Source organism: Microtus oregoni, unplaced genomic scaffold (assembly GCF_018167655.1).
Source record: "Microtus oregoni isolate MIOR12 unplaced genomic scaffold, Mior012 000047F_ref0000412, whole genome shotgun sequence".
NCBI classification, from domain to species: Eukaryota; Metazoa; Chordata; class Mammalia; order Rodentia; family Cricetidae; genus Microtus; species Microtus oregoni.
This window is the reverse complement of record NW_024543221.1, coordinates 16,527,046-16,552,589: the sequence shown is the minus strand read 5'-3', so window position 1 is coordinate 16,552,589 and position 25,544 is coordinate 16,527,046. Positions and strand designations below refer to the sequence as shown.

The 25,544-nt window shown below is 48.8% G+C and overlaps 1 protein-coding gene and 1 non-coding gene across 2 annotated transcripts in view; one reads left to right on the top strand and one right to left on the bottom strand.

Moving 5' to 3' along the window:
• Positions 1 to 25,544, top strand: part of Hhat (hedgehog acyltransferase) — a 245,673-nt gene that overhangs the window by 21,608 nt on the left and 198,521 nt on the right. Inside the window, exons 3-4 of the mRNA XM_041635455.1 lie at positions 1,703 to 1,770; positions 13,394 to 13,507. Of these exons, the coding sequence (XP_041491389.1) occupies positions 1,703 to 1,770; positions 13,394 to 13,507 (182 nt within the window). The remainder of the gene's footprint in view (positions 1 to 1,702; positions 1,771 to 13,393; positions 13,508 to 25,544) is intronic.
• On the bottom strand, positions 5,096 to 5,211 carry LOC121435963. Its single transcript, XR_005972639.1, has one exon. It is a non-coding gene; the product is annotated as a U5 spliceosomal RNA (small nuclear RNA).

Below are 25,544 nucleotides of genomic sequence, written 5' to 3'. Positions count from 1 at the left end.
CATTGAGTTCTTTTGCTAGAAGCACATCTTTTCTGTTCCCTTCCACGTTCCCATTTTTTGCCCCAGTTGGCTGTGTTCTCTGGCTTCTTAGTGCTATAAAGTTGAGTGGGAGCTGATCGGAGTCTTTCAAATGCATGGAAACAGCAGGGCCTGACGTGTGTGTGTGTGTGTGTGTGTGTGTGTGTGTGTGTGTGTGACCTCTACGGACTCTACCCCAGAACTACTACAGACTTTGTAGGGTGCTAGTGAAAGGTTAGCTGCTGTAAGTAAATGACTTACACAATAGCTCATTGCAGAGATTCAAATGCAAACCTTGCCTTTAATAGGCAGAGGGGATCTGATGTAGCCTTTTGTGAAGGGTGAGAATAAATAGCTGACCGGTAACTGGGGCTCTTGGGCAGAAATTCTTCCATTTCTCATGTTCCCAGGCTGTGTTTTGGGAACAGGAACTGAACCTTAGCAGAGAGAGTTGTCTTGGCTGCAGGTTCCCAGTGGCATGGGGAGTACCCAGGCTCTGTCCTTAGCCATGTGGGGGATTCCAGGGTTGGTCTTTTGTTGGCTCCCAAGCTTAGTCCCTTGTGGCACGAGGGGCTTCCAGACTTTGTCCCCAGTGCTGTAGAGGGTTTCCAGTTGGTACCCAGTGGTGTTGGGGTGCGGGTCTTCACAGGCTCCGTTTTCAGTGGCATGGAAGGAGCTCCAGGAAGAGGGTCTTCTATCCTTGGTGGCAGAAGCAGGTTGTCGTGAGCGCAGACAAGGTGCCCTCACAGCGTCCGTCGGCTGCTGTTCTTCACGGGCAGATGTCTTGCAGCAGCAGCTTCTCGGTATCTGCTCTTCACTGAGCAGCTCGCTTTTGCAGCTGTGAGATCTTAGCTAATTTTAGTCTGTCTGGATGGTGGCTCGCATCTGCGATGCCCACAGAGGCTGAGGTGGGGGTGGGGTTGTTGTGGGTGCGGGCGAGGTTCAGAGTGACAGCTCGGTCTTGGCTGCTACCATGGAGGACACCTTCTTCCTTTCCTGCTGCTGTTGTTTGGAGATAATGTCTCAGCTGTGTAGTGTACATGTTCATGTTATATGTATATGCAGTAGTTGAGCGGTACTGGTTACCTGTAAGCATGCTTACTCTCCGGCCATGGTTCTATTCTAGAACACAGTGTTAGCACCTATCATACAATGGTGTGATGCCTTGCCAGTTTTGAAAATATTCCATACCTGCACAGCCTCTCAAGTGTTGGGATTACAGACAAGAGCCATTCCCCAGACAGTCTACAACGATCTAAAAGTTCACAGCTGCAGGATTGAGTTGCCCAAAAAGGAACAGATGCTGAGAACCTGCCACTGGAAAATCATCTGTCCATGAGGACTCCACGAGGACACCTTGCCTGCAGGGGGCCCACATCCTGCTGTTTGGAAAGCCTGTTTCTCTGCAGCTGAGCATTTCAACCTTCCCTGACTCCCTGTGTTGAGCACTTTTCAGTCCTGATCTCTCTCTTTGTGACCTTTATCCAAGGTGAGAGGGGCGTTTCCATCAGCCCCACCTTGCGTTCCCTGGAACTCAGTCACAAGGAAGGAACTACAGGGATGTGGAAGGAAGGTCTGCCTGCTGCTGAGTTTGTAGGACGTATTTTATCTTCTTAGGTATGTCTGCTATTTAGACCCAATTTAGTTAAGATGTGACTAACAGAGATTTTTTTTTTCTTATTAGAGCATGAAGATGAACTGGACCAAGAATTTGAGCTGGAGACGGACACTCTCTTTGGAGGACTGAAGAAGGTATGGGGTGGATAGGACCAGCCTTCTGATGCTGCCAGTGTTAGCCTTGCTTTGTGTGATGGAGGAGTGCTCAGTGCTGTGTGCCTTTTCTGTTGAGACGGTAGAGTGTGCTCTGCTGGCCAAGGCATCAGACTTGTGTTCTATTCTTTTCTGGAAGTACTGTGCTTGGGTACCAGATTCTCTTCTTCCCCTGGAAAGAGAGATGCCAGCTTCCCCTTCTGCTCCCACCAGAAACTCTATCTTAGTCAGTGTTCTACTTCTGCAAAGAGACACCATAACCAAAGCAACTCTTATAAAGGAAGGTGTTTAATTAGGGGCTCACTTACAGGTTCAGAGTTCAGTCCATTATCAGGGCAGGGAGCAGGGCACACAAGCAGACGTGGTGCTGGAGAAGTAGTGGAGTTCTACGTCCTGATGCACACGCAAGGCCACCCCTCCTAATTTTTCTGAAGTAGCGCCATTCCCTGATGAGCTTATGGGGGCCATTCTTATTCAACCCCCCCCCACCTCCTTCCCTAACAGGACCCCATGTCAGTGTTGACTTGGATGGTGGGATTCAAGGCAAAGCCATGTCTGAATGGTGTATTCATTTTTCCATTTTCAATGTTGAAGTGTTCAAAGTGCTAACGTATTTCAGTGTTTAACGAGTGCCACGAGGCTCTTCTTCAGCTTACTCTGTGTGCATAGTGCTCCTGTCCTGAGACCGGCTTTGGGGCATAAAATGGCACTTCATCTTCAGAATTCCCTGTTTCCCAACAAGTGTTTGGAGACAGTCATTTCCAAAGGGCCACTGTCTACCCTGTCCTGAGGCCTGTACCAGGGCAACTTCGGCTCCCATCCTCCTTCCCCAGGCTGCCAGCCCTCTCCTGCTCTGAGTTAGATGCCAGGCTCGTGTCTGCCTCGCCCTGTGTGGGGTGTCCTCTCTGGCATTTGTGTTGTTCTACCCACTGGATATTTTCATGAAAATCCAGATGCGGGCTGCAAAGATCTCTCAACCAATAAAGCGCGCGCCATGCAGGGATGAGAGCCTGGGTCGATTCCCGAGAACCTATGAGGAAAGCGAGTGGAGGGCAGGTGAGATGGCTCAGTAGGTGAAGGCGCTTCCTGCCAAGCCCAGTGACCCTAGCTCAGGCCCAAGAACCCACGCTAAGTAAACAAACGGCTCCTGAAAGCTGCCCTCTGACCTCTACGTGTGTGCTCTGGTGTACACGCGTGTGCGCACACACACACGCATATGTATACACACATGATCACCCAGATACCCAACCCCTTATACAATTGGATGTAAACTGTACTTGCACGTATGGCCCCTCTTCTGAATGTTTATATTTCATGACCACTCTTTTTAGAATCATTAGTAAGAACAGAAGCTTGTGCTGCTTGACAGATGAGGGAACTGGGAAGGATTGGTCCCGTTGGGATTTGAGAAGTCAGGGAGGTAGCCCTGTGGGTCACAGAGGATACAGTGTTACCACCTCTCTTATAACAGCCTCACAGGCATTTCAGGTGGCACAGACTTGTTGGCTGGAGGCAACAATGAGGAGACCTGCCCTGGAGCCGAGACTCTGCTGGAGAGAAGCTTAGGGAGGAACTCAGGGTTAGGCACTGAGAGGTTTAGGAAGGAACTCAGGAACCTAGAGGTTTTGAAGGGATCACAGCCTTTGCTGTCAGGACCAAGCTCAGCCCCATTGCTTGTTGCTATCTCTAGACAAAGGGGCTTTGCCTCCTCAGCCTTCCTGCTCCCATCACTCCATCAGGCCCTGCCAAGGCTCCAGGGTCTGGGTCCTGACCTCTTCTAAGACTTTTCCTGACAGCTCTCCTGATGGCCTGTATCAGGGGTACGTGTATGTTGGCAGCCCTTGCCTTGGTGGAGAAGTTTTAAGTGCTCAGTCACCTCATGGGGCCACCTGACAGCCATCTGTTTAGTGCTCCTGGGCACCCATTTTTCATCCTTCTATGGCCTGCCACATTGCACATCATGTAGGTAGGTGGCCTGGAGTTCTAGAGTTAGAGAGGAAACTTTGAGGCCTGGTAAGTTTGTGGAAGGCAAAGGCGGTGAACACCAGCCTTAGCACCTGGGCCCACTTGCTGGATATCTCCCCTGCGGAAAGCAACAACAGAGGCCAAGTGAATGTTGGCTTTAAGAAGACATCGGGGCTGGGCATGATGGTGGATAACTGTAACCCCAGCATGTGGGCGGGTGGGGTAGGAGGATTGTGTAGCTTAACCTATGTAGACACCGTATCAAACCCCAAAAGATGGTAGTTTTAACGCAGAGACACTGAGGACTTAGCCACATCTAACTAACCTGCACCGCTAATGTCAGTCCACACTCTGGTTGATAAGCTTCAACACTGTGTGTTATAGACAGAGTCTGTGAGGGGAACTCCTAAACTTGGACTACCCAGGGAAGACCCCCACCTCCCGGAAGAGGGTGGCTGAGCTGCATCTTGAACTGTGTGTTTTGAAAACTAGCTTGCACGTTTAATGAAATGAAATCCTTTACTTTTCCCTCTTCATTGGTATTGGTACCCTGCTGCCCAAGGTGTGTTAAAGTGAGATCTTAGTTCTGAATTCGGCTGTTTGCTTTTATTTTCTTTGGGTCGAGGCTTGCTATAGCTCAGGGTAGCCCCAGACTTGCAGTCCCCTGCCACCTTCAGAGTGCGGGATTGCAGGTGTGCACGGGGCCTTGCAGACATCAGCTCAGCATAGGAATATTTAAGGGAGAGCAGTGGTAAAAACCATCATCAAACGCGGGAAGCCTCTGTTGTCCATCTGTAGGTACAGAACCTTCATCAGGCTGCCCCCACGGAAGGAGCGCGGTTCTAGGCTGGTGAGGGGTGGTTAAGTGGGGCAGCACAGTGTATTGAACTCCACTCTTTTCCTTTGTCAAATATTTCTAGGTCTTGTGTTATTTAAATTACAGCTGTGTTTAGAATATGGTTTTCTCAAAGGCTAACTCACACCTTTTCAATTAGGATCCCTCTTACGGTCATGTTCAATGTTAGGAACGATTTTTAGGGGTGCATTCAAGTGAATTTATACACACATGTCCACAGAGGGGCTGTAGCCGACAGATGAGAAACACCAGCTGTCAATGAGAGTTGGGGCTGAATGCTTGGTAGAGGGTATTTAGTTTCTCTGCCTGTGCTCCACCTCACAAAGACTCAGCTCTGCAATGTGGCTCTCCAGCTGTGTGTTAGGAGACAAAGAAGCTTCAAGTCTTCTACCCATATCTTAGAGTACACCAGCAGAGCAGTTCCTGAGAACAAGCTGGTTAGTTTAGTTAAAGACTTAGCAAGTCTACCTTTAAAACCAAGTTGCCAGCCTTGCAAAATGCAAGGCCACAAAAAATTAGTGAACACTCAGGTTTGTTCCTCTCCACGGAAATCTTTAGTAAAAGGCGAAAGATTTATACGATCTGAAGAGAAACCAGAGCATGAGGTGGTGTCCTTTCAGCTGTGTGCACCAATAACTTCATCTCCTAGTTCATCGATGGTGACTTTTTCAGCCCCAGGAACTTCACACCACCTTGTCTATAAAGTAATCTTCCAAGCTCTTTTGGCTAGAGATGTTGAGTGAAATATATATACACATATATATTTTAAGATTCAAACATTGTATTAGGTGCAAGGAATTATGGGTATGTAAATGAGTTGTCTGATTCATGTGGCTTTGAGGTTTCACAAATGCCTGGTTCCCTAAGGGGGCTGAGCGGAGGGAGGTCTGGACTTCCTGGTTCGGTCTCAGGAACTTTCTTGTAATTCTTGTGTTTATGGGGACTAATGTGATTTCTGTTTCTTTTCTATAAAACGTACTTATTCTGAAGTAAGCATACACCTACAAGAAGTGGGAACAATAACAAAGCTTACTGGGGAATTCCCATCTCTGTAGAGAACTCTGTAAACTGGGGAGCAAGTCTACTAGTCTCACCCAGATTTCCTGATGGTTTAGGCGCTCCTTTGTACGTGCCATACAACATGATCACGTCATCACGTGATCGCGTGCAGCTTGTGTTTACCGCTGCCCCCTAGGTATAGAAGCTCGAAGAACTGCTTTGACTTTTCCCCTAGACAGTGTCTAGTCACGTAGCCCAGGCTGGCCTCCAGCTCACAGGCTCACTCTCTAGCCCAGGCTGGCCTCCAGCTCACAGGCTCACTCTCTAGCCCAGGCTGGCCTCCAGCTCACAGGCTCACTCTTTAGCCCAGGCTGGCCTCCAGCTCACAGGCTCACTCTCTAACCCAGGCTGGCCCACGGCAGTCCTCTTGTCTCTGCCTCCCAGGTGCTGGAATTGCAGGCATGTGCCACCCTGTGGGCTTCAAACTCACTTTGTGAAGGTCAGAGGACTTTCTGAGCAGAAACCAAATTCTCTGAATGTAAGGGCCCGAGTGAAAGGCTGTGGTCCCCAAAGGACTGGAGATATTTCTTTTCTCCATCTTCTGATATTCTGGATAGTGGGTATTATGACTTGTGGAAATCGACAGTGCATTTTGTAGAAGAGGCTTGGGTGTCTGTAATACGGTCTATAGTTCTGTTGTGGTACTATGTGTTTCTTTTTTCTTTTTCTTTTCTTTCTTTTTTTTTCTTTGAGACAGGATCTCATGTAGCCCAGGCTGGCCTCAAGTCCGCCATGTAGCTGAACAACTCCTTGAGCTTCGGATCCTCTTGCCTGCATCCCCTAGACCAGTGGTTCTCAACCTTCCTAATGCTGTGACCCTCTAATACAGTTCCTCAAGTTGTGGGGACCCCCAACCATAAAATTATTTTCATTGCTGCTTCATAACTGTAATTTTGCTACTGTTATGAGTCGTAATGTAAATATCAGATATGCGACCCCCCCAGGGGTCGTGACCCACAGGTTGAGAACTGCTGTCCTCGATACTGAGATCATAAGCATCACCACTACAGCTGTCTTAATTTACATATTTTGGGTCACTATTCCCGATTATATCAGTCTCATCCGTGACTTACAATTCTTCTCTCCAAATGCTTTGTAGAAAACATGGTCAGTGCGAAGAAGAGTGAGTGTGTGCATGTGTACATGCCCACACGTGTGTGCTCACGTGGGCATGCATGCTGTACACACGCATGAGTGTATGTGTACGTGCATGTGTGTGTGTGTGTGTGTGTGTGTTCCTGAGCTCATGCTGGAATTTAGCATTTCCTTTTAGACATAGATTCTGCTATGGTCTGGTTATGGCAGGATGTTGAGAACTTGGTTCTTAGTGTGTCAGTGAAGCAGGCAGGAGGTTTACAAGAGTCGCTTCAGGCCTGGAGAGAAGGCTTGACAGGTAAGAGGTTGACTGCTCTTGCTGAGGACTGAGGGTTGATTCCCAGAACTCAGCTGGTGGTTGACAATCATTTGATGCTCCAGTTACAGGGTATCCAGCACCCTCTGCTGGCCACCTCAGGCATACAGATATATGAATGCTAAACACATTTTAAAAAGAAAAAAAAAAGGGACAGCTAGGGCTGTTACACAGAGAGGTTCTGAAAACCAAAACAAAGGAAGAAAAGGATGGGGCTTTTTGGGAGTCAATTTGACACTATTCAGAGTTATATTTATGAGGGTGTCTCAGTTGGGGAATTGTCTAGATCTGAGGGTCAGATCCTTGATTGACAATTGTGTAGGAAGGCCCTCCCACTGTGGATGGTGCCATCCCTAGGCCGGTGGGCCTGAGCTACGTAAGAAACCTAGCTAACTGTGAGCCTGAACACAAGCCAGTGCATTCCTCCATGGCCTCTATTGCAAGCTCCTGCCTTGAACTTCTACTGTGGTTTCTCTCGATGACAGACTATAACCCAAAAGATGAAATGAGCCCTTTCCTCCCTCTGTATGCTGTGAATACCATTGGTTATGGTCAATAAGAAACTGGCTTGGCCTGATAGGGCAGAATAGAGCTAGGAAGGGTGTGTGTGGGGGGAGACATAGGACTAAAGTGAATGCTGGGAGAAAGAAGGCAGAGTCAGAGAGAAGCCTTGTAGCCCTACCAGACACAGATAGACGCTGGAACTTTACCCGGTAAGCCACAGCCTCGTGGCGATACACAGATTAATGGAAATGGGTTAATTTAAGATATGGATTAGCCAGAAATACGCTTAAGCTATTGGCCAAATAGTATTGCAAATAATATGGTTTCTGTGGGATTATTTTGGGGCTGAGCAGCCAGGAACAAACAAGCGGCCTCACTCATACAGTACTCCCCTGTTTGATTTTGGTCATGGTGCTCATCACAGCAGCAGAGACAGTAGGACAGGAAGGTCCTCAGAAGGGAGCAACTTGGTCTGGCATCTTGCTGTGTCCTGTGATCTCCTTAGTCACACATGCTCCTGTCATCTCCCATGAGGTTCTTATGATAGCGGGTACCAGGACCTTGAGCCTCCAAGCTAGAAGCTAAGTAAACCTCCTTTCTTTATAAGGCACACAGCCTTAGAGATTCTGCTGCGGAAACTGATACAGACCTCCTTTCTGTTAGGTAAGGAATTAAGGGAAAACTATGGAGCAAATCTATCCGTATTAGACCAAGTGTGTGTGAGGCCAGTATAACCAGAGTGTGGGAGCTTGGTGGGTGAGATCTGTTGCTAGAGGGCGTTGGGGTGAAGACACTAAAGGAGGTTATTTACATCAGTTAGGTCCTTCAGATGTAATTGCTTCTTTTGTGGATTTGCTTGTGTGCACCTGTAGACTCATGACCACAGAGGCCAGAGGTCAAGCTTGAGGCTCTTACTCCGTCACAGGCCACCTTGTGTTTTGATACAGGTTACTTAGCTAGTGAGCCCCAGGGATTCTCCTGTCTCGACCTCCCCAATGTTGGGGTCACACCTAAGCCAGCACACCTGATTTTTTTGTTATTGCTGTTTCATGTGGGTTCTGGGGTCGTCATGTCTGCACAGCAAGGCCTTTACCAGCAGAGTCAGTGGTTCCCTCTTGTGAGGACTCCCCTCTTCCTTCCCTGTCATCCCGGAACCACGAGGCCAGGCTGAGGTGGTGGGGGTGTTGGGCATGGTGCTGCTTGCGCTGACTCTCTTGGTACCGCCCCTCCTTGCCAGCCTCCTCTTCGCCCGTGTGGGTGGCACAGATGGCCCAGCAGGGACTGAGTGTCACAGAAAAGAAGGTTCAGTTTTGTTAGTGAGGGCATCTTGTCTTTCAGGAGGGAGAGACTGTTCATCCTGGAAACTGTGAGCAATAAAATGATTTAGTTTGAATCATTTTAGAAATAGTAAAGCAATTGTTGAAAGAAATGTTTTCCAGTAACTTCTTGATGAGGGGTGAGCCCATGTCCACTCAGAGAGCACACCTCTTCTGTGCAGACTTCCTGTGGGACTCTTCCTTCAGTCGAGGTGAGTTTGATCCTTCTGCCAGCTTCTGGCTTGGGAGGCAGTGCTGTGAGCTCACTAACAAGAGGCGACCAGGTGGGAAGCTGCACACGTCAGCTGATGGACCCTGGAGTATTCAGTAAAGGGCCAGTGGCATTCCTCCCCCAGAAGAGTCTCACAGCCATCAGTATATTCTTCCACGTCCAGAGTCATAGAAGAGTCATCAGAAGACAGATAGGTGATGGACAGGTGGGCAGCAAGGCATTCTGGGAAATGTAGTTTCCCACCTTCTAACCTAAGGCATGGAATTGTGCTATGGGGGTCTGGAATGATGATGGAACAGTACACAGCAGGCGAGCTGGAACCCTGTGCTGGTAAAATATCCATTAACAAAAACCACATGGTCACTGCCATGACTTCTTTCAAAAACAATTTACATTTATTTATTTATTTGCATGCATGCATGCGTGTGTGTGTGCACATACACTCGATGCACAGAGGTCAGAGAACACCTTGCGGGAGCTGATTCTCTCCTTCTGGCATACAGGCCTCTGGGGATTCATTCAGAGAGCCAGGCTGCCCAAGAATCTTTATTCACTGGGTCATCTCTCCAGCCGTGTAGTTGTCTTTCTGAGACAGGGGTCCTATAGCCCAGGCTTGCCTGGAACTCAGCATGTCAAGGAGGATGACCTTTGAACTCTTGGATATTAACTTTTGCTTCTCAAGTGCTATCACTGTGGGCATTGGCCATGATGCCCAATTCAGAAAGTATTTATTTACAAGAAATAAAGAAAAGAAATCCCAACACTTGAGAGCTCTTAAAGTTAATGACATAGAACCCCTAAACTTAGGGCAGAAAGCCTAACTAACCTCCTTATCGCTAATACCTCCTTGCCTTACCTTGTGTTGCATAGATTTCTCCCCGAGGCTGAAATTTGGAAAAGTTGTGATTTGTCAGAGAGGCTGGGGCCATAATTTTTTTCATACTTACAAATTTTTCATTTTAGCTTTTGAGAATTTCATACATGAGTACCGTGTTTACACTGTTTACATCCCCTCTCCATTCTTCTCTCCCTCCAACTCCTTTCCTGCCCCACCCACTTCCTGTCAGCATCCTGACCTCTTCTTTAATGGTGTGTATGTGTGTGTGACTACAACCTGCTAAGTTCATCTAGTGTTGCTTGCATTTGTATGTGCTTAGGGCTGACCACTTGGGATTGGCTAACCTATTCCGGAGAAGATGATTCTACCTCCCTTAGCAGCCGTTGCTTGCCTGGAGCTCTTCATGTGTGGGTGGAGCCTTGTGAAGGATCTCAGCTGGTGTTGCCATTGTGTGGGTCTTGTCCACGTGACCATGTGTGCAGCTCCCTGTCATAGGTAGAGGATGTTATCTTGGAGCATGTCCTGTCTATCTGGCCCCTGCCCTGGAAGTGCTGGGATTGCAAATGCTTATCACCACATCTGACTTGTCACATGGATTCTGGGATCTAACTCAGGTTATCATGCTTGTGCAGTGAGCTCTTTTATCCACCACAGTCTCGCTGGCCCCGAGTGTGGTTCTTTAGTAAACAGGACAGAGTGAAGCCTGGTAGTTAACTCAGGATAGGAGGCGCGTGGGACTCGCAGATCGGTCACTTTTCTTGTTGCTCGGACTAAAGAAAGGCTTCTTAAGGAAGGAAGATTATTTCGTACATTTGAGGGCCCAGTTCATCATGGTGACAGGCATGCATGTGAGCTGGCAGGTCACATGACGTTTGTGGTAGGAAGGAGGGAGATGAAAGGTGCTCAGCTCATTCTCTTCCAGTTCTCACTTCAGTTCAGCCTGGGAACCCAGCCAAGTGGAATGGTCCCGTTCATTTTCAGGGTGGTTCAGTCTTTATGGGAGAAGCCTCACAGGCAGAGGCAGAGGTGTGGCTCCCAGGTGATCCTGAGTCCAGTCAAGTTGACACTGAGGATTGACTATCTCCACAAGTGACATGTCAGAATGTGGTGTGCTAACACAAGTCTGAACTTTTGATGTGTGTGTGGTCTTATCTGGGAACTCAGTCCTGGGAAGCAACTCTCACAGTTAGATTTCCATTGCTGTGATGAAATATCGACTGGAAGCAATTTGGGGAGGAAAGGGTTTATTTCAGCTTACACTCCACCACTGAGGGAAGTCAGGACAGGAACATGGAGGCAGGAACTGATGCAGAGGCCATGGAGGAGTGCTGTTTTCTGGCTTGCTCATCTTGGCTTGCTCAGCCTGCTTTCTTAGAGAACCCAGGATCACCAGCCCAGGGGTGGCATCCTCCCACATTAATCACTGATTAAGAAAATGCCCTGCTGGCCTGCCTATAACCTGATCTTATGGAGGCTTTCTCTCAACAGAGGCTCCCTCCTCTCCAATGACTCTAGCTTTGTCAAGTTGACAAAACCCTGACCAGCACACAAATGTTTTATTTTAATAACAGGCATGAGATTGCTTTTTACATTTCGAGTGAGATTTAAAAACTTTCCCCTTTTATTTCCCTCAAGTGGGGTGCTGACTCCTCCTGGAGAGATAAGGAGGCCGTTCACCTTAGCAGGCCTGAGAAGGCCCCTTTCCCACCCACATAAGCTGGGTGAGAAGTTTTGGCCATCGTGTGGTGATGAGTTGTTGCGTGTTGTGGGCAGCCAGTCTCTCTGTGCTCAGCTTCGCTGTTGTGGCCATCACTGGAGCTCCTCAGGCTAAATTTCCTCATGTCCTTTCACCTGCCCTGCGGATGCCCTCCCAGAGCAGGAACCGGGTACCCGAGTGTTCTGCTTACAGGAGCTGCTTCAAGAGACGGGGTGGATACATACTATAGTTATTCTTTTATTGCAAGTTGGTGTGAAGTTAGTTCATTTCTTTATCCAGATATCATGCTGACTGTAAGTACAGTAAGAGTTAGTACAGCTGACCCTATGCCAATGTGCTAAATGTCGAATTACATCTTTCTTATTAGTGAGAACGTATCTTGGCATCCGTAGGGAATTAATGAAAATGGCCCTCATGAGTTTGTGGAACTGTTTGGGGAGGATTAGGAAGTGTGGTCTTGTTGGAGGAAGTGTGTCATTGGGCACTGACTTTGAGGTTTCAAAAGCCCTCACCATTAGCGCTCTCTCCCCTGTGCTTGTGGATCCAGATGTGAGCTCTCAGCTGCTGCTCCAGCGCCATGCCTGTCTGCCTGCTGTTGCTCTCTGTCACTTCATGGTCGTGGACACTGACCTCTGAAGCTGTAGGCCCCACATAAACTCTGTCATCTACGAGTTTCCTCAATCATGGTGCTTTATTACAGCAAGAGAAAGGGAACTTCCGCAGCATGGGAACGCACCCGTCATTGTCATGTGATCTTGGATACAGGAGTTGAACCCTAGTAGTCTGTTCACCTTTTACAGAGTCCGCCCTGGAGGACCAGTGTCCATGAAGACTCTGAGTCAGAAGGAAAGGTACACCTGCATAATTGTGGGGAGACCAGGCTGGAGGGGACAGTTCAAGGTGGGAGGGTAATGCTGTCTGAGAGAATCTAGACTCCCAGTGACCTGACTCCAGGTCACACACACGGTACAGCCCCTCTGGCAATGCCTTCTCTCCAGGTCACACACACGGTACAGCCCCTCTGGCGATGCCTTCTCTCCAGGTCACACACACGGTACAGTCGCTCTGGTGATGCCTTCTCTCCAGGTCACACACACAGTACAGTCGCTCTGGTGATGCCTTCTCTCCAGGTCACACACACGGTACAGCCCCTCTGGTGATGCCTTCTCTCCAGGTCACACACACGGTACAGCCCCTCTGGCAATGCCTTCTCTCCAGGTCACACACACGGTACAGCCCCTCTGGCAATGCCTTCTCTCCAGGTCACACACACGGTACAGCCCCTCTGGCAATGCCTTCTCTCCAGGTCACACACACGGTACAGTCGCTCTGGCAATGCCTTCTCTCCAGGTCACACACACAGTACAGCCCCTCTGGCAATGCCTTCTCTCCAGGTCACACACATGGTACAGCCCCTCTGGCAATGCCTTCTCTCCAGGTCACACACACAGTACAGTTGCTCGGCAATGCCTTCTCTCCAGGTCACACACACGGTACAGTCCCTCTGGCAATGCCTTCTCTCCAGGTCACACACATGGTACAGTCGCTCTGGTGATGTCTTCTCTCCAGGTCACACACGGTACAGTCCCTCTGGTGATGCCTTCTCTCCAGGTCACACACGGTACAGTCCCTCTGGTGATGCCTTCTCTCCAGGTCACACACGGCACAGCCCCTCTGGTAATGCCACCTTTTGATCTTCCCTCCTAGGACCCAACTGACTTCGAGTGGAATTTCTGGCTGGAGTGGGGGAAGCAGAGCCTGGTGTGGCTCTTCCTTGGCCATGCAGCTGTGTCTCAGTTGGCCATGCTGCTCGCAAAGAAGGTACGAGTTCGTGTGTCATTTGCTTTTAAGCCTCTTTCTCCTTTGGGTTTGGTGACGAGGCCCAGGCTTTGAATCAGGAGACGGGGTAGCACCGAGGAAGCCTGGGAACAGCATTAGCCGAAGGTGTCTTCTCATTCACCCTACTGTGATTTCCTCCAGACTGTTTCCTAAAAACCACTTTCAACCTGAGCTAACCTCAGCTGGCGCTCACTAAGCTCATCCCTGATGGAATGGTCTCATGCAGACTTGCTTACTTGGGAGATTATGTGTGGCCTCACAGTTCAGGAATTATTGTTTAGAAGCGGAGACAGATGGGCCTGGAGAAATGGCTCAGCAGTTAAGATTACTGGCTGCGTTGGCAGAGGTCCTGGGTCCTGGTGGATCACAATTGTAGTGTCTAGTTTTATATCAACTTGACACAAACTAGTGAAACATGATTAATAAAAACTCAGAGAGAAATTGGGGTTCAACCTGAGGATCTGGAAAGCAAAGCAGCCAGCCACTGTCCAAAATGGCAACCCCGCCTCCAGGAATCTCAGAATGAGACTGTGTCTGAGAGCTGTCTCCTCCCATTTTATAAACCTCTCTAGGGCTGGGATTAAAGGCATGCACCACTGGGCTTAAAGGCATGCACTGCCCGATTTCTATGGCAAACTAGTGTGGTTCCTGGGATTAAAGGTGTTTGTTATTGTGGCCTGGTCTGTAAGTGTGGACAGTGTGGCTGTTTTACTTTCTGAACTTCAGGCAAGCTTTATTTATTAAAATAAAAATGAAATGCCACCACAAACTTGGTGTGGGAAATCCTTCTGTATATGTGTTGCTTTTATTGGTTGATGAATATAAAGAAGCTGCTTTCAGCCAATGGCTTAACAGAATATAGCCAGGCTGGGAAAGATATATACAGAGAGCAGGCGGAGTCAGAGAGACGCCATGGAGCCGCCAGAGGGAAAAGGCATGAGCTGCCAGTTGGAACCTTGCTGGTAGGTCACAAGCCTCATGGTAAAATATAAAATAATAAAAATGGGTTAACCAAAGATATAAGAGATAGCTAGCAATATGCTTAAGTGATTGGCCAAACAGTGATTTAAATATTATAGTTTCTGTATGATTATTTTGTTTCTGGGAACCCGGGAACAAACAAGCAGCCTCCTATAACACAAACTAGAGACATCTGAGAGGAGGGAGCCTCAGCTGAGAAAATGCCTCTATAAGATTCGGCTGTAAGGTATTTTCTTAATTAGTGATCAGTGGTGGAAGGCCCAGCTATTGTGGGTGGTGGCGTCCCTGGCTTGTGGTGGTGAACTAGCAAGCCCAGCTGTAGAGAAATCTGTCAGATATGATTCCATGCACAGGAGACTTGGGAGTGTGGACCCTAACAGATGCATTCTGGGTGCGGTGTGAAATGAGACGGCCGCTGGGGTCCATCAGCGTGGGGTTCAGTTTCCTTGATGCTCTTAGTTCAGGCTTCCCTTCTGAGGCAGTGTGGCTCTGTGTGTTCGTGGGTGTGCCATGGCACAGGTGGGGGTCAGAGGACAGCTTTCTGTGGTCAGTTCTCTCTCTCCATGATGTGAGACCGGGAGGTCAGGTGTGGTATCAGACGCCTGCGTGCGTGGAGTGTTCTCTCTGGGCCCCAAGGCCCCACATGGCACGGCATTCGCCGATAACCAGCACACATGCTCTCAACATCTTTCTTATAATTCCTAGTACAACACAGAAGCAGGATAGCTGTGATTCGTGTTCTAGAGGGAGCAACAACAGGAAAATGTGTGTGTTTTATTTTTGATATTACTACCGTTCTAGCCAAGACCGGAGTCGTTCACAGTGTGTGTGATCATCAAGTCTGTCACTGGTCACTCCCTGCCTCTGAGTCTGTGTCCTCAGGTCTGCAGCGGAGATGGCACTGGCTTCTGGGCAGTGATGGCAAAGCGGTACTTTCCCAGGTCATGTCTGCAGGTGGGCAGAGGCTGGTGGCGGCTGCTCTTGGCCTCTTAGAGGTCACGTCTGCAGGTGGGCAGAGCCTAGGACCTGGTACGGCTGCTCTTGGCTTCTTAGAGGTCATGTCTGCAGGTGGGCAGAGGCTGGTGGCGGCTGCTCTTGGCCTCTTAGAGGTCACGTCTGCAGGTGGGCAGAGGCTGGTGGCGGCTGCTCTTGGCCTCTTAGAGGTCACGTCTGCAGGTGGGCAGAGGCTGGTGGCGGCTGCTCTTGGCCTCTTAGAGGTCACGTCTGCAGGTGGGCAGAGTCTAGGACCTGGTGCAGCTGCTCTTGGCCTCTTAGAGGTCACGTCTGCAGGTGGGCAGACCCTAGGACCTGGTGCAGCTGCTCTTCGCCTCTTAGAGGTCACGTCTGCAGGTGGGCAGAGCCTAGGACCTGGTGGCGGCTGTTCTTGGCCTCTTAGAGGTCACATCTGCAGGTGGGCAGAGTCTAGGACCTGGTGGCGGCTGCTCTTGGTCTCTTAGAGGTCACGTCTGCAGGTGGGCAGAGCCTAGGACCTGGTGGCGGCTGTTCTTGGCCTCTTAGAGGTCACATCTGCAGGTGGGCAGAGCCTAGGACCTGGTGGCGGCTGCTCTTGGCCTCTTAGAGGTCACGTCTGCAGGTGGGCAGAGCCTAGGACCTGGTGGCGGCTGTTCTTGGCCTCTTAGAGGTCACGTCTGCAGGTGGGCAGAGCCTAGGACCTGGTGGCTGCTGCTCTTGGCCTCTGGTCTTTGTTCCTGGGAGTTTTCCATGTGGTGCTGGAGAGAGAAGTGAGGCAGGCTGGGAGGCAGCTCAGTGGCAGAGCTGTGTTTGTGCCTAAGGTGAGGAGACCTGGGTTCAGTCCTTTGTACAGGAGCCAAGAAGGGAGGTGCCGGCGGGTTCCACAACCCTCGAGGACCGAGGCGGGGTCTGGGCCTGTCAACGTGTATTTCCGAACTGCTCTGTTTCAGGCTGGTCTGGGCGTAGGACTGGGAGCTACATTGCTTTCACATGGGGGTGGTCGGCTAACTGGAAAGCCAGAAATGAAGCAGTGCTGGTCCCTGAGCCATGCCTGGCACGGTGGTGGCTATCCCGTTTGTAGCAAGTGCAGAGGGCAAGGAGTAGGCCAGGGATACTGGCCATTCCAAAGTCGGAGGCGTCCCAGGAGGTGGCTTTGCAGTTTGGGCGTGGGGAGTGGAACTACCCTGTTCAGCTTCCTGTGTGGTGCTCTCAGGTCTGGCTGGGCAGGCAGACTCAGCTTAACCTCTGCGGAACACGTCTTCCTGCATGTTGGGGAGGAGGCAGAATGAGGGCTGAGTTATCTCCTTAATGTGTGTGGCCAAGACTGGACAGCGAGGCAGCTGGCTGGCAGGTCTGCTTGCGACTGGGCAACAGTGCTGCTTTGTCTGCCGGACCGGCCTTTCTGTGAGTCTGGACCGCCACCTTGGCCTCATTAGTCCCAGCCTCTCAGCACCTGGACCAAGTGTTCCTCGTGGCCTTCCTTGGCAGAGTTGTTTTTGGTGCTTTTTCAGGGTGGAAGATTTGGGCTGCAGCTGCGTCTACTTTGCTGTCCCCTGGGGCATTTCGAAGCCTGGGAAGTGTGCTTGGGGGGGTGGGGGTGGGATGGGGTGGGGCGGGGCGGGCATCAGTTGGTTCTCAGTCACAGCCCTGACTCCTGAAGAATGCTCCATCTCCATTCAGGATGCCACCACCTCCTAACGAGGGCAAGGCTACTTCCAGGGGCACACTCCACCCTCCTCCTCCTTTCCCCCTCCTCTCTGCCTCCTTTCCCCTCCTCCTCCCTTCCTCGGGTCATGTAAAATAATAAAGTAATCAAGCTTTCCCTTGAGCTGCTTGGCTGAGATTAAATGCTTTTCCTCCAGGTCAGCCCCTGTCTGGGTTTCCTCCAAGCTCTGTGAGGAGATGAAGGAGGTTGAGTAATGGCTGAGCTCTGGCTGCAGGTCTGTTGTGATTGGACACAGAGCGGGTGGGTCACAGTCGCCTCTTTTCTCTCATGCCTCTGTGGCTTCCCACCACCTAAGACGCCGTGTTCTCTGTCCTCAGAACTAAAATGACCCTGTAGGGGCTCTGAGAAGGCTGGCTGGCTGTGGGGCTCCGTGCTTTTGTTGCTGTGGTCTGGCTGGAGAAATGGCATGGTTAGTCGTGGCCCCATGACTCAGGTCCTCACTGCTGGGTGTGCACAGGGCTGAGGAACCTGGTCCTCTGGAACTGGCCCTTTGCGGGGTGAGTGGCCTCTCCCTGAGGAACGTCAAAGCCACACACAGTCAGAGCCTCATGCCCTCATGTTTCTCCTGGAGGCTGCTCCGCTCCTTCCCTAATGCCAGTCTAACGAGATGAAGCTCCTGGGATAAGGGCCCACTGTCCTGTACTCCTGTGAAGAGCTGTGCGGGGTGCAGCTGTCTGGACCGAGATGGAGCAGATTAAGTTTTCTTCTTTGGGAGGACTTCATATATGTATATACTCTTTCTTATGCAGTATATTTATTTATTCCAATACTTACTTCAATTGAATGAAAATGTAACACACTACCTCCCTTTATTTCTCAAACTGTGCTCACTGAGTGGTTTCTTGGCAGATGTGGTCTGATCCACTGCCAGCGAGAGTGCTGATCCAACTTTGGCTCTCCCTCTTCGTGGCAGACACATCTGGTTACCACGGGGTGCTTGCAGCACAGGTACCTGGAGCGTTGTCTAAGGTGGGGTTCTGACCCTGTAAAGGTTTGAAGACTACAGACTTCAGAACAAAGGGGAGCAGCTCTGACTTTGCCATTGCCTGGGCACGGGTCTGGTGGTTAGTGAGTGTCCCAGGCTAGGGTCATACCCAGGCTGATGGGGTGACACACAGTACTCTCTGTTGGGGCATCCTCTCTGAGGCTGGCACTAGGCTGCTGTGGACTGGTGGCTGTGAGCAGAGGGGGTGGCCAATCATGAACTCTGAAATGATGCCTTTGTCTGCACTGGAGGGGGCGAAAGCCTTTCTAAGGAGTAAGGTGGCGTCTGAGACTGGAAGGACAGGAGGGTTTCTAAGGAGTAAGGTGGCATCTGAGACTTGGAGGACAGGAGGGTTTCTAAGGAGTAAGGTGGCGTCTGAGACTGGAAGGACAGGAGGGTTTCTAAGGAATAAGGTGGAGTCTGAGACTGGAAGGACAAGAGGGTTTCTAAGGAGTAAGGTGGCATCTGAGACTTGGAGGACAGGAGGGTTTCTAAGGAGTAAGGTGGCGTCTGAGACTGGAAGGACAGGAGGGTTTCTAAGGAGTAAGGTGGCGTCTGAGACTGGAAGGACAGGAGGGTTTCTAAGGAATAAGGTGGAGTCTGAGACTGGAAGGACAGGAGGGTTTCTAAGGAGTAAGGTGGCATCTGAGACTTGGAGGACAGGAGGGTTTTTAAGGAGTAAGGTGGAGTCTGAGACCTGAAGGACAGGAGGGTTTCTAAGAAGTAAGGTGGAGTCTGAGACTGGAAGGACAGGAGGGTTTCTAAGGAGTAAGGTGGAGTCTGAGACTTGGAGGACAGGAGGGCTTCTAAGGAGTAAGGTGGAGTCTGAGACTGGAAGGACAGGAGGGTTTCACATTAGTGGATCAAAGCCCAACAGTTTGAAGCTGGTTTTGTCTTCAGTGTAGTTAAATCTGAAGACTTGGAGAAGCTTACCCATTCGCCCGTCTATATTCTATCACGTTCTTCTGTCTTCACGCACTGACCTCTCCACCCCCATCTGTCTACCTGTCCACACGTACATCAGCTCACCTGACACCATCCATCCAGGCACCCTCCTTATCCATTTCATCCATCTGTCCACCCACCTATCCCTTTACTCAGCCCCCCACCCACACTATTTATCCATCCAGACGCCCATATCACACCCCCGTCCACTCACTCGTCCATTTTCTCACCCATCTGCCAATCCCCACACCCCTTCTCCAACCATTTTTAACCCACCCACCCACCCTATCTACCCACCCCATCTACCCACCCCAATTTATTCACTCACCCACCCTTCCATCCACCCTCCCACCCACTGATTGACCTGTCAGTATCTACCTTCCCACCCACCTGTCCATCCTCACACTCAGCTGTTTATTCTGCCATTTAGTGTTTGTTTTCTTTTTTTTTTCTTTTAAGATTTACTTATTATGTATACAACATTCCTTCCATGTATGCTTGCATGCCAGAAGAGGGCACCAGATCTCATTACAGATGGCTGTGAGCCACCATGTGGTTGCTGGGAATTGAACTCAGAACCTCTGGAAGAACAGTCAGTGCTCTTAACCTCTGAGCCATCTCTCTAGCCCTTAGTGTTTGTTTGTGCTAGGTGCCAGGCTAGATTCTGGCGTGACATTCATGCGGTGTGAACAAGAAAGGATTTTAGCTTACCGGGAAGACTGCCATCTGGAAAACTGGTCATGTTCCATCCTGAGAAGTTGTAGTGAGACGTGGCGTGGTGTCTGCTTGTCTCTGTTTTCTGTGATGTGCTCTGCATCCCATCAGAAGGCCATGGCGTTCTCAGTCTGGCTTCAGCTCTGTTGTGAAGAAAATCCTGGTTTTCTTTTTGTAACATTTTGGACTTTTGAAAATTTCCCATTTTATTTCTCATGCCTTGGAATCCAGAGAGAGGCGAGGCCACCGTTTGCCCCCGTAGGTTCTCCCAACTCTTCTAACCAAGTGTCACATCGCTGTGACTCTTACCCGCGTTGCTAGAGCACAGCGAGATGGTACTGTGTAGTATTTGGAGCGGCGGGGCTGCATTCCCAGAACCCCAGCCGCCTGCCCGGCTAGCTTATGCCCCGAAATAATTACACAGACACTGTATTCTTTCAAGCACTGCTTGGCCCTTTAGCCCTAGCCCTTACTGGCTAATTCTGTTATCCTGATCAACCCATCTCTAATAATCTGTGAGAACCGGTCTTACCGGGAAGATTCTAGCCTAGTCCATCCTGGGTCGGAGCTTCATAGCGTGCGTCTGCCCAGGAGCCAGGAGCATGGCGTCTCTCTCTGAGGCGTCTGCTCCCGAGAGAGCTGTGGAGTCTCTGAGCTCACTTCCTGTTCCTCCCAGCATTTTGTTCTGTTTACTCCACCCACAGGGCCAAGCAGTTTCTTTATTGGCCAATGACCTTCCTCCATCATTTCCCCTTTTTCGGTTTAAACAAAAAAAAAAGGCTTTAACTTTAACATAGCAAAATTACATATAACAAAAACAGTTATCAAGTAAAAGTTACAATAATCTTTATCATAACTAAGGAAAACTATAACTATAACTAACTATTCTTAATTCCATCAAAGACTCCAGAAAGATACAATACTACCTAAGCAAACAGGAAAAAAATCAACTTTTAAAACTCTAGAAATGACAGAGACATCTCGCTGCCTGGACAGTCACCCAAAGTTCCTCTGTACCATTGGGGCATCCATCTTCAGCCTTCAGGCCCATGGTATCCAGCAGACATTTCCATAAAGCAGGAAAATTCAAAGTCAATTCAGTCACTATCTGTTGTGTCCTGCAGAATGTCTCGCAGACTCTTTCATGAATCAGGAACCCCGAAAGATCATCTCACCTTAGGCAAGTTCAGTAGTCCTCTCTCTGCGGGTTCTCTGTGTCCAGTTTATGCAATAGTCCAGGCAAGAGCAGTTTCTTGCCCAAATGGCTATCAAACTCCATAAGGATCCTCTTCGATGCCCATCTTCCGCTTGAAGTACGTTGGTGCTGCCAGGAGCAGAGTGTCTCATTGTCATGAAAAGTCCTCAGTTATTAAAACATTAAATGTCCTATTCTGTAATCTTTGAAAGACATGAAGAATGTCTATCTAAAATATATCTCTATATATCTAGAAAATCTAACTAACATGACTACAAGCTTTACTATTATCGATGATTATCCATTAACAACCTATATTTCTTAATTATACAGTACATATTTAAATGAACTACACAATCACAATACCTTAATCAAAATCAGAAACACTTATATATATAACAAAATTGACCTTAAATCTCTATCAATAAAGCAAAATCTATACTAATGTAAATTATTCATATCTATATCATATCCCCCTTTAAATGTAAAAGGACGTTTATAAACCATATTTGGGAACATGGGCGCAGTTTTTTCTCTCCAAACTGCTTCCTGCTGAATGGGGGCGTCGTTAATTAGGTCTTTCATAGTATAACCTGTGTGCTAGTTTTATCTCAGTTGGCAGTTGAGCGAAGCAATTTTCTGAAGGCCTTCACACCAACCCTTCAGGAGGGCGTGGTCCATCATACCAAATCGGAATAGAAGAAATGAACAGCGTCTCATCCTCTGTGAAAACAAAATAAGAAACTCCTTTCCAAAGCATCATGTACTTAGATCCAAATTCATAATATCTATGTTGGATTAGTTCAGCAGTATTTATAAATAAATATCTTTTAGCATCTGTTGCTCCTTCCTCAGCATTTAAATAATTTAAAGAGAGCATAATAGCATACAGTATCAAGATTCTCTGTGTATTTTCCATCTTTGTGCAGCTTTGTTTTAACCTCTATTTTGTTTATTTTTACTTTTAACTCTTTGCTTTTTGAGACAGGTTCTCTGTATCTTTGACCTGAAGTAACTCTGTAGACTAGGCTGTCTTTGAACTCTCAGAGATCCGCCTGTCTCTGCCTCCCAGGCATTCAGGATTAAAGGTGTTTGCTACTACACCTTGAACTCACAGAGATCTGTTAGTCTCTGCCTTCTAGGCACTGGGATTAAAGGCGTGTGCTATCACACACAACAACTCTCTTTCTTTTTTTGTTTTTTACTTTAAGAACTTCAACTTTTAGTCTGCATATATTTTTAACACACTTTAAACCATTTAGAAATTTTCTTTGTCTTTGAATCTCTCTTTACTATATATCTCTCTTTTTCTGACCACACGAGTCTTTAAATTACTGAGCAATATGGGTAGGATTAAAGGCGTGGCTTTGTCAGCTAGATCCAGTCCATTCCTTAGCTTTCCAGCCTCAAGGATGAGGTACTGGCTGTAGCCAGCAAGCGAGCTACAACAGACAACACTCAAGTCCTCTCTCAGTAGCCGGCCCTCCTGCCTCAAATAGTCAGAGTTTGCCCTGGCAGGACGGCCCAGAAAGCCGGCATTTTTAAATGGCGCAGTTTTTTTCCTGTTATGGCTGAAAACCAAAAAGCATGTGTTCAGCTTTTCGTCAACACCTTTTAAGTGTTTCGTGGCAGGACCTCTTAATGAGCTGCAGGCTTTGCAGCTAAAGCTGAGTCAGGAAGCCTCTCTTAGATGAGGCGCTTGCTTGCCTCTGGCAAGCAGAGTAGATCCGAGAAATTGTCACCATCAAGAAAACATGCCCTACTCTTTCCCAAGCCCTTTCAGGCTTTCCGTGGATTCAGTTGTCCACGTGGGCGCCATATGTAGTATTTGGAGCGGCGGGGCTGCATTCCCAGAACCCCAGCCGCCTGCCCGGCTAGCTTATGCCCCGAAATAATTACACAGACACTGTATTCTTTCAAGCACTGCTTGGCCCTTTAGCCCTAGCCCTTACTGGCTAATTCTGTTATCCTGATCAACCCATCTCTAATAATCTGTGAGAACCGGTCTTACCGGGAAGATTCTAGCCTAGTCCATCCTGGGTCGGAGCTTCATAGCGTGCGTCTGCCCAGGAGCCAGGAGCATGGCGTCTCTCTCTGAGGCGTCTGCTCCCGAGAGAGCTGTGGAGTCTCTGAGCTCACTTCCTGTTCCTCCCAGCATTTTGTTCTGTTTACTCCACCCACAGGGCCAAGCAGTTTCTTTATTGGCCAATGACCTTCCTCCATCAGTACTGTGCACTTTCTGGAAAGGGTCTGCTGAAACGTGGGAAACCACACGTACTCATGTGGTGTGGAATGCCGGGCTTACGCGTGTACCCCTGCTGGTGATGAACCGTGGAGGACCAGAAAGCTGTTTGTGGAGCTAGACATGTAACCGTTAGCACTGGCTCAGGCTTGCAGTCGTTCCTGGGAAATGAGAAATGATTTTTAGCACGAAAAGCCTGCACAGAGATGCGGTTATCAAAGTTGTGTGAAATAACCCTAACTTGCAAACGTGGGAGACGTCCTTAGCTGGAACGCGATCAGGCAAACCGCGGTTGTCCATACTGTGGAGAATACTGCAATGAGCTAGACTGGTGACGGCCACAGCGACGTAGAGGAATCTCTGGTGGGTGCTGTGTCATTTCTTTGAAATGAAGAATTTTGGAAATGGAGAAGAAATTAGTGGGTGGGAGGTGGAGATGGCACTGGGGGCGAGAAGTGGGTGTGGCTTCCAAGATGTGGACCCGTGTTCGCTGTGGTGGATGCTGAACCTACCCTTGTGCGAGAATCGTGTAGAAAATTAGGGATGAAACTGGAGAAATCAGTGTGTTTGGTGGATTGTAGTTCTATTCGTGTCCTGGTTATGATAATATTTTTTGGTTTTGCAAAAGGTTACTGTTGGAGGAAACTGAGTGAAATACTAAAGGCATCTGTCTTTGATATTTCTTATGAGTTCTCAATAAAAATCCCAATCAGAAAAAGAACAGTGTGAGCCTGGGGACACAGGCTCAGTAAGTAAAGTGCTTTTCCTGCAGGCCTGGGGACCTACGTCACAGAACCCACATAAGAAAGGCTGGATGTGGTGGGTGAGGGAGACAGGGGGAGTCCTGGGACTCACTGTCTGGTCAGCCTCGCCTGTTTGGTAGGCTACAGGCCAGCGAGAGGCCCTGTCTCAAAAAGTAAGTTGTGAGCCAGGGAGATGTCTCAGCCACTAAAAGTGCTTGCCTCCAAGTCTGATGACCCAAGTTTGGTCCCTGGGATCCACATGGTGGAAGGAGAAAACCAACCCTCACAGGCTACCTCTGACCTCCACACAGGCATCCTGGCCCGAACATGCATGTGCACATGCTCACACACACACGCAGCAACAATAATAAATGACATAAAATAATAAAAATATAAAAATAAACCAAGGTAGATGGCACCTAAGGAATGACACACCCAAAACAGACCTCTGGTTTCCAAACACACATGCGTACACATGCATGTGCACCCATAAACATGTGTGCACACACATGTATGCAAAAGGAAAAAAAGTAAAAAATTGTATTTGCTTAAAATTTAGAGTTCTAAATTAGGAACATTATAGCTCAGTATTAAGGTCGATTTTCCCTTTTCCTCACTTCCCTGGGTTAGTAAGTAGGTGGGAGTCGACCCAGAGACACAGAAGCCCAGATGTGTGTGTGGAAGCTTGGGGAAGGGTTGAGATTCTTGTGCCTTCTTTTCTAGAGACCAGTAATTTCCAATCACAGTTCTCATTTGAATCTCATTTAAATGTACCAGACCATTTTGACTCCTAGGTGGGTGTGCTGGGTAGTTTTATATCAACTTGACACAATCTAAAGTCATTGGAGAGGAGGGAACCTCAATTAAGAAAATGTCTACATAAGATCTTGCTGTATAGAACATTTTCTTAATTAGTAATTGATGGGGAGGGCCCGGCCCATTGTGGGTGGTGCCATCCCTGGCTGGTGGTCCTGAGTTCTGTAAGACAGCAAGCCGAGCATGCCAGTAAGCAGCACCCCTCCGTCAGCTTCTGCCCCAGGTTTCTGCTCTGCTTGGGTGCATGTCCTGACTTCCTTCAGTAATGAACAATGATACGGAAGTGCAAGCCTAATAAACCCTTTCCTCTCCAAGTTACTTTGGTCATGGTGTTTTATCACAGCAATAGAAACCGTAAGACAGTGGGCTTTAACAACCTGAGTTGGGAGGGGCGGGAAAGACGAAGCAGTGGCTAAGAGCACTCACTGCTCTTACAGAGGACCTGGGTTCAGCTCCCAGCACCCACAACCATCTCTAACTATTTCCAGGGGCTCATGACTGTCTTCCGGCCTCTTCAGGCACTAGAGTGTACATGGCACACAGACATACATGCAGGCAGAGATTCATGCACATAAAATAAAGATAAATTGACCTGAAGAAACCCAAGACAGACATAGGGTGTGATCGAAGCCCTGTGTACCTGTTCAGATCCCTGGGGACTCAGGAAAGAACTTCCTGGCCCATTTGGTGACAGATTAGA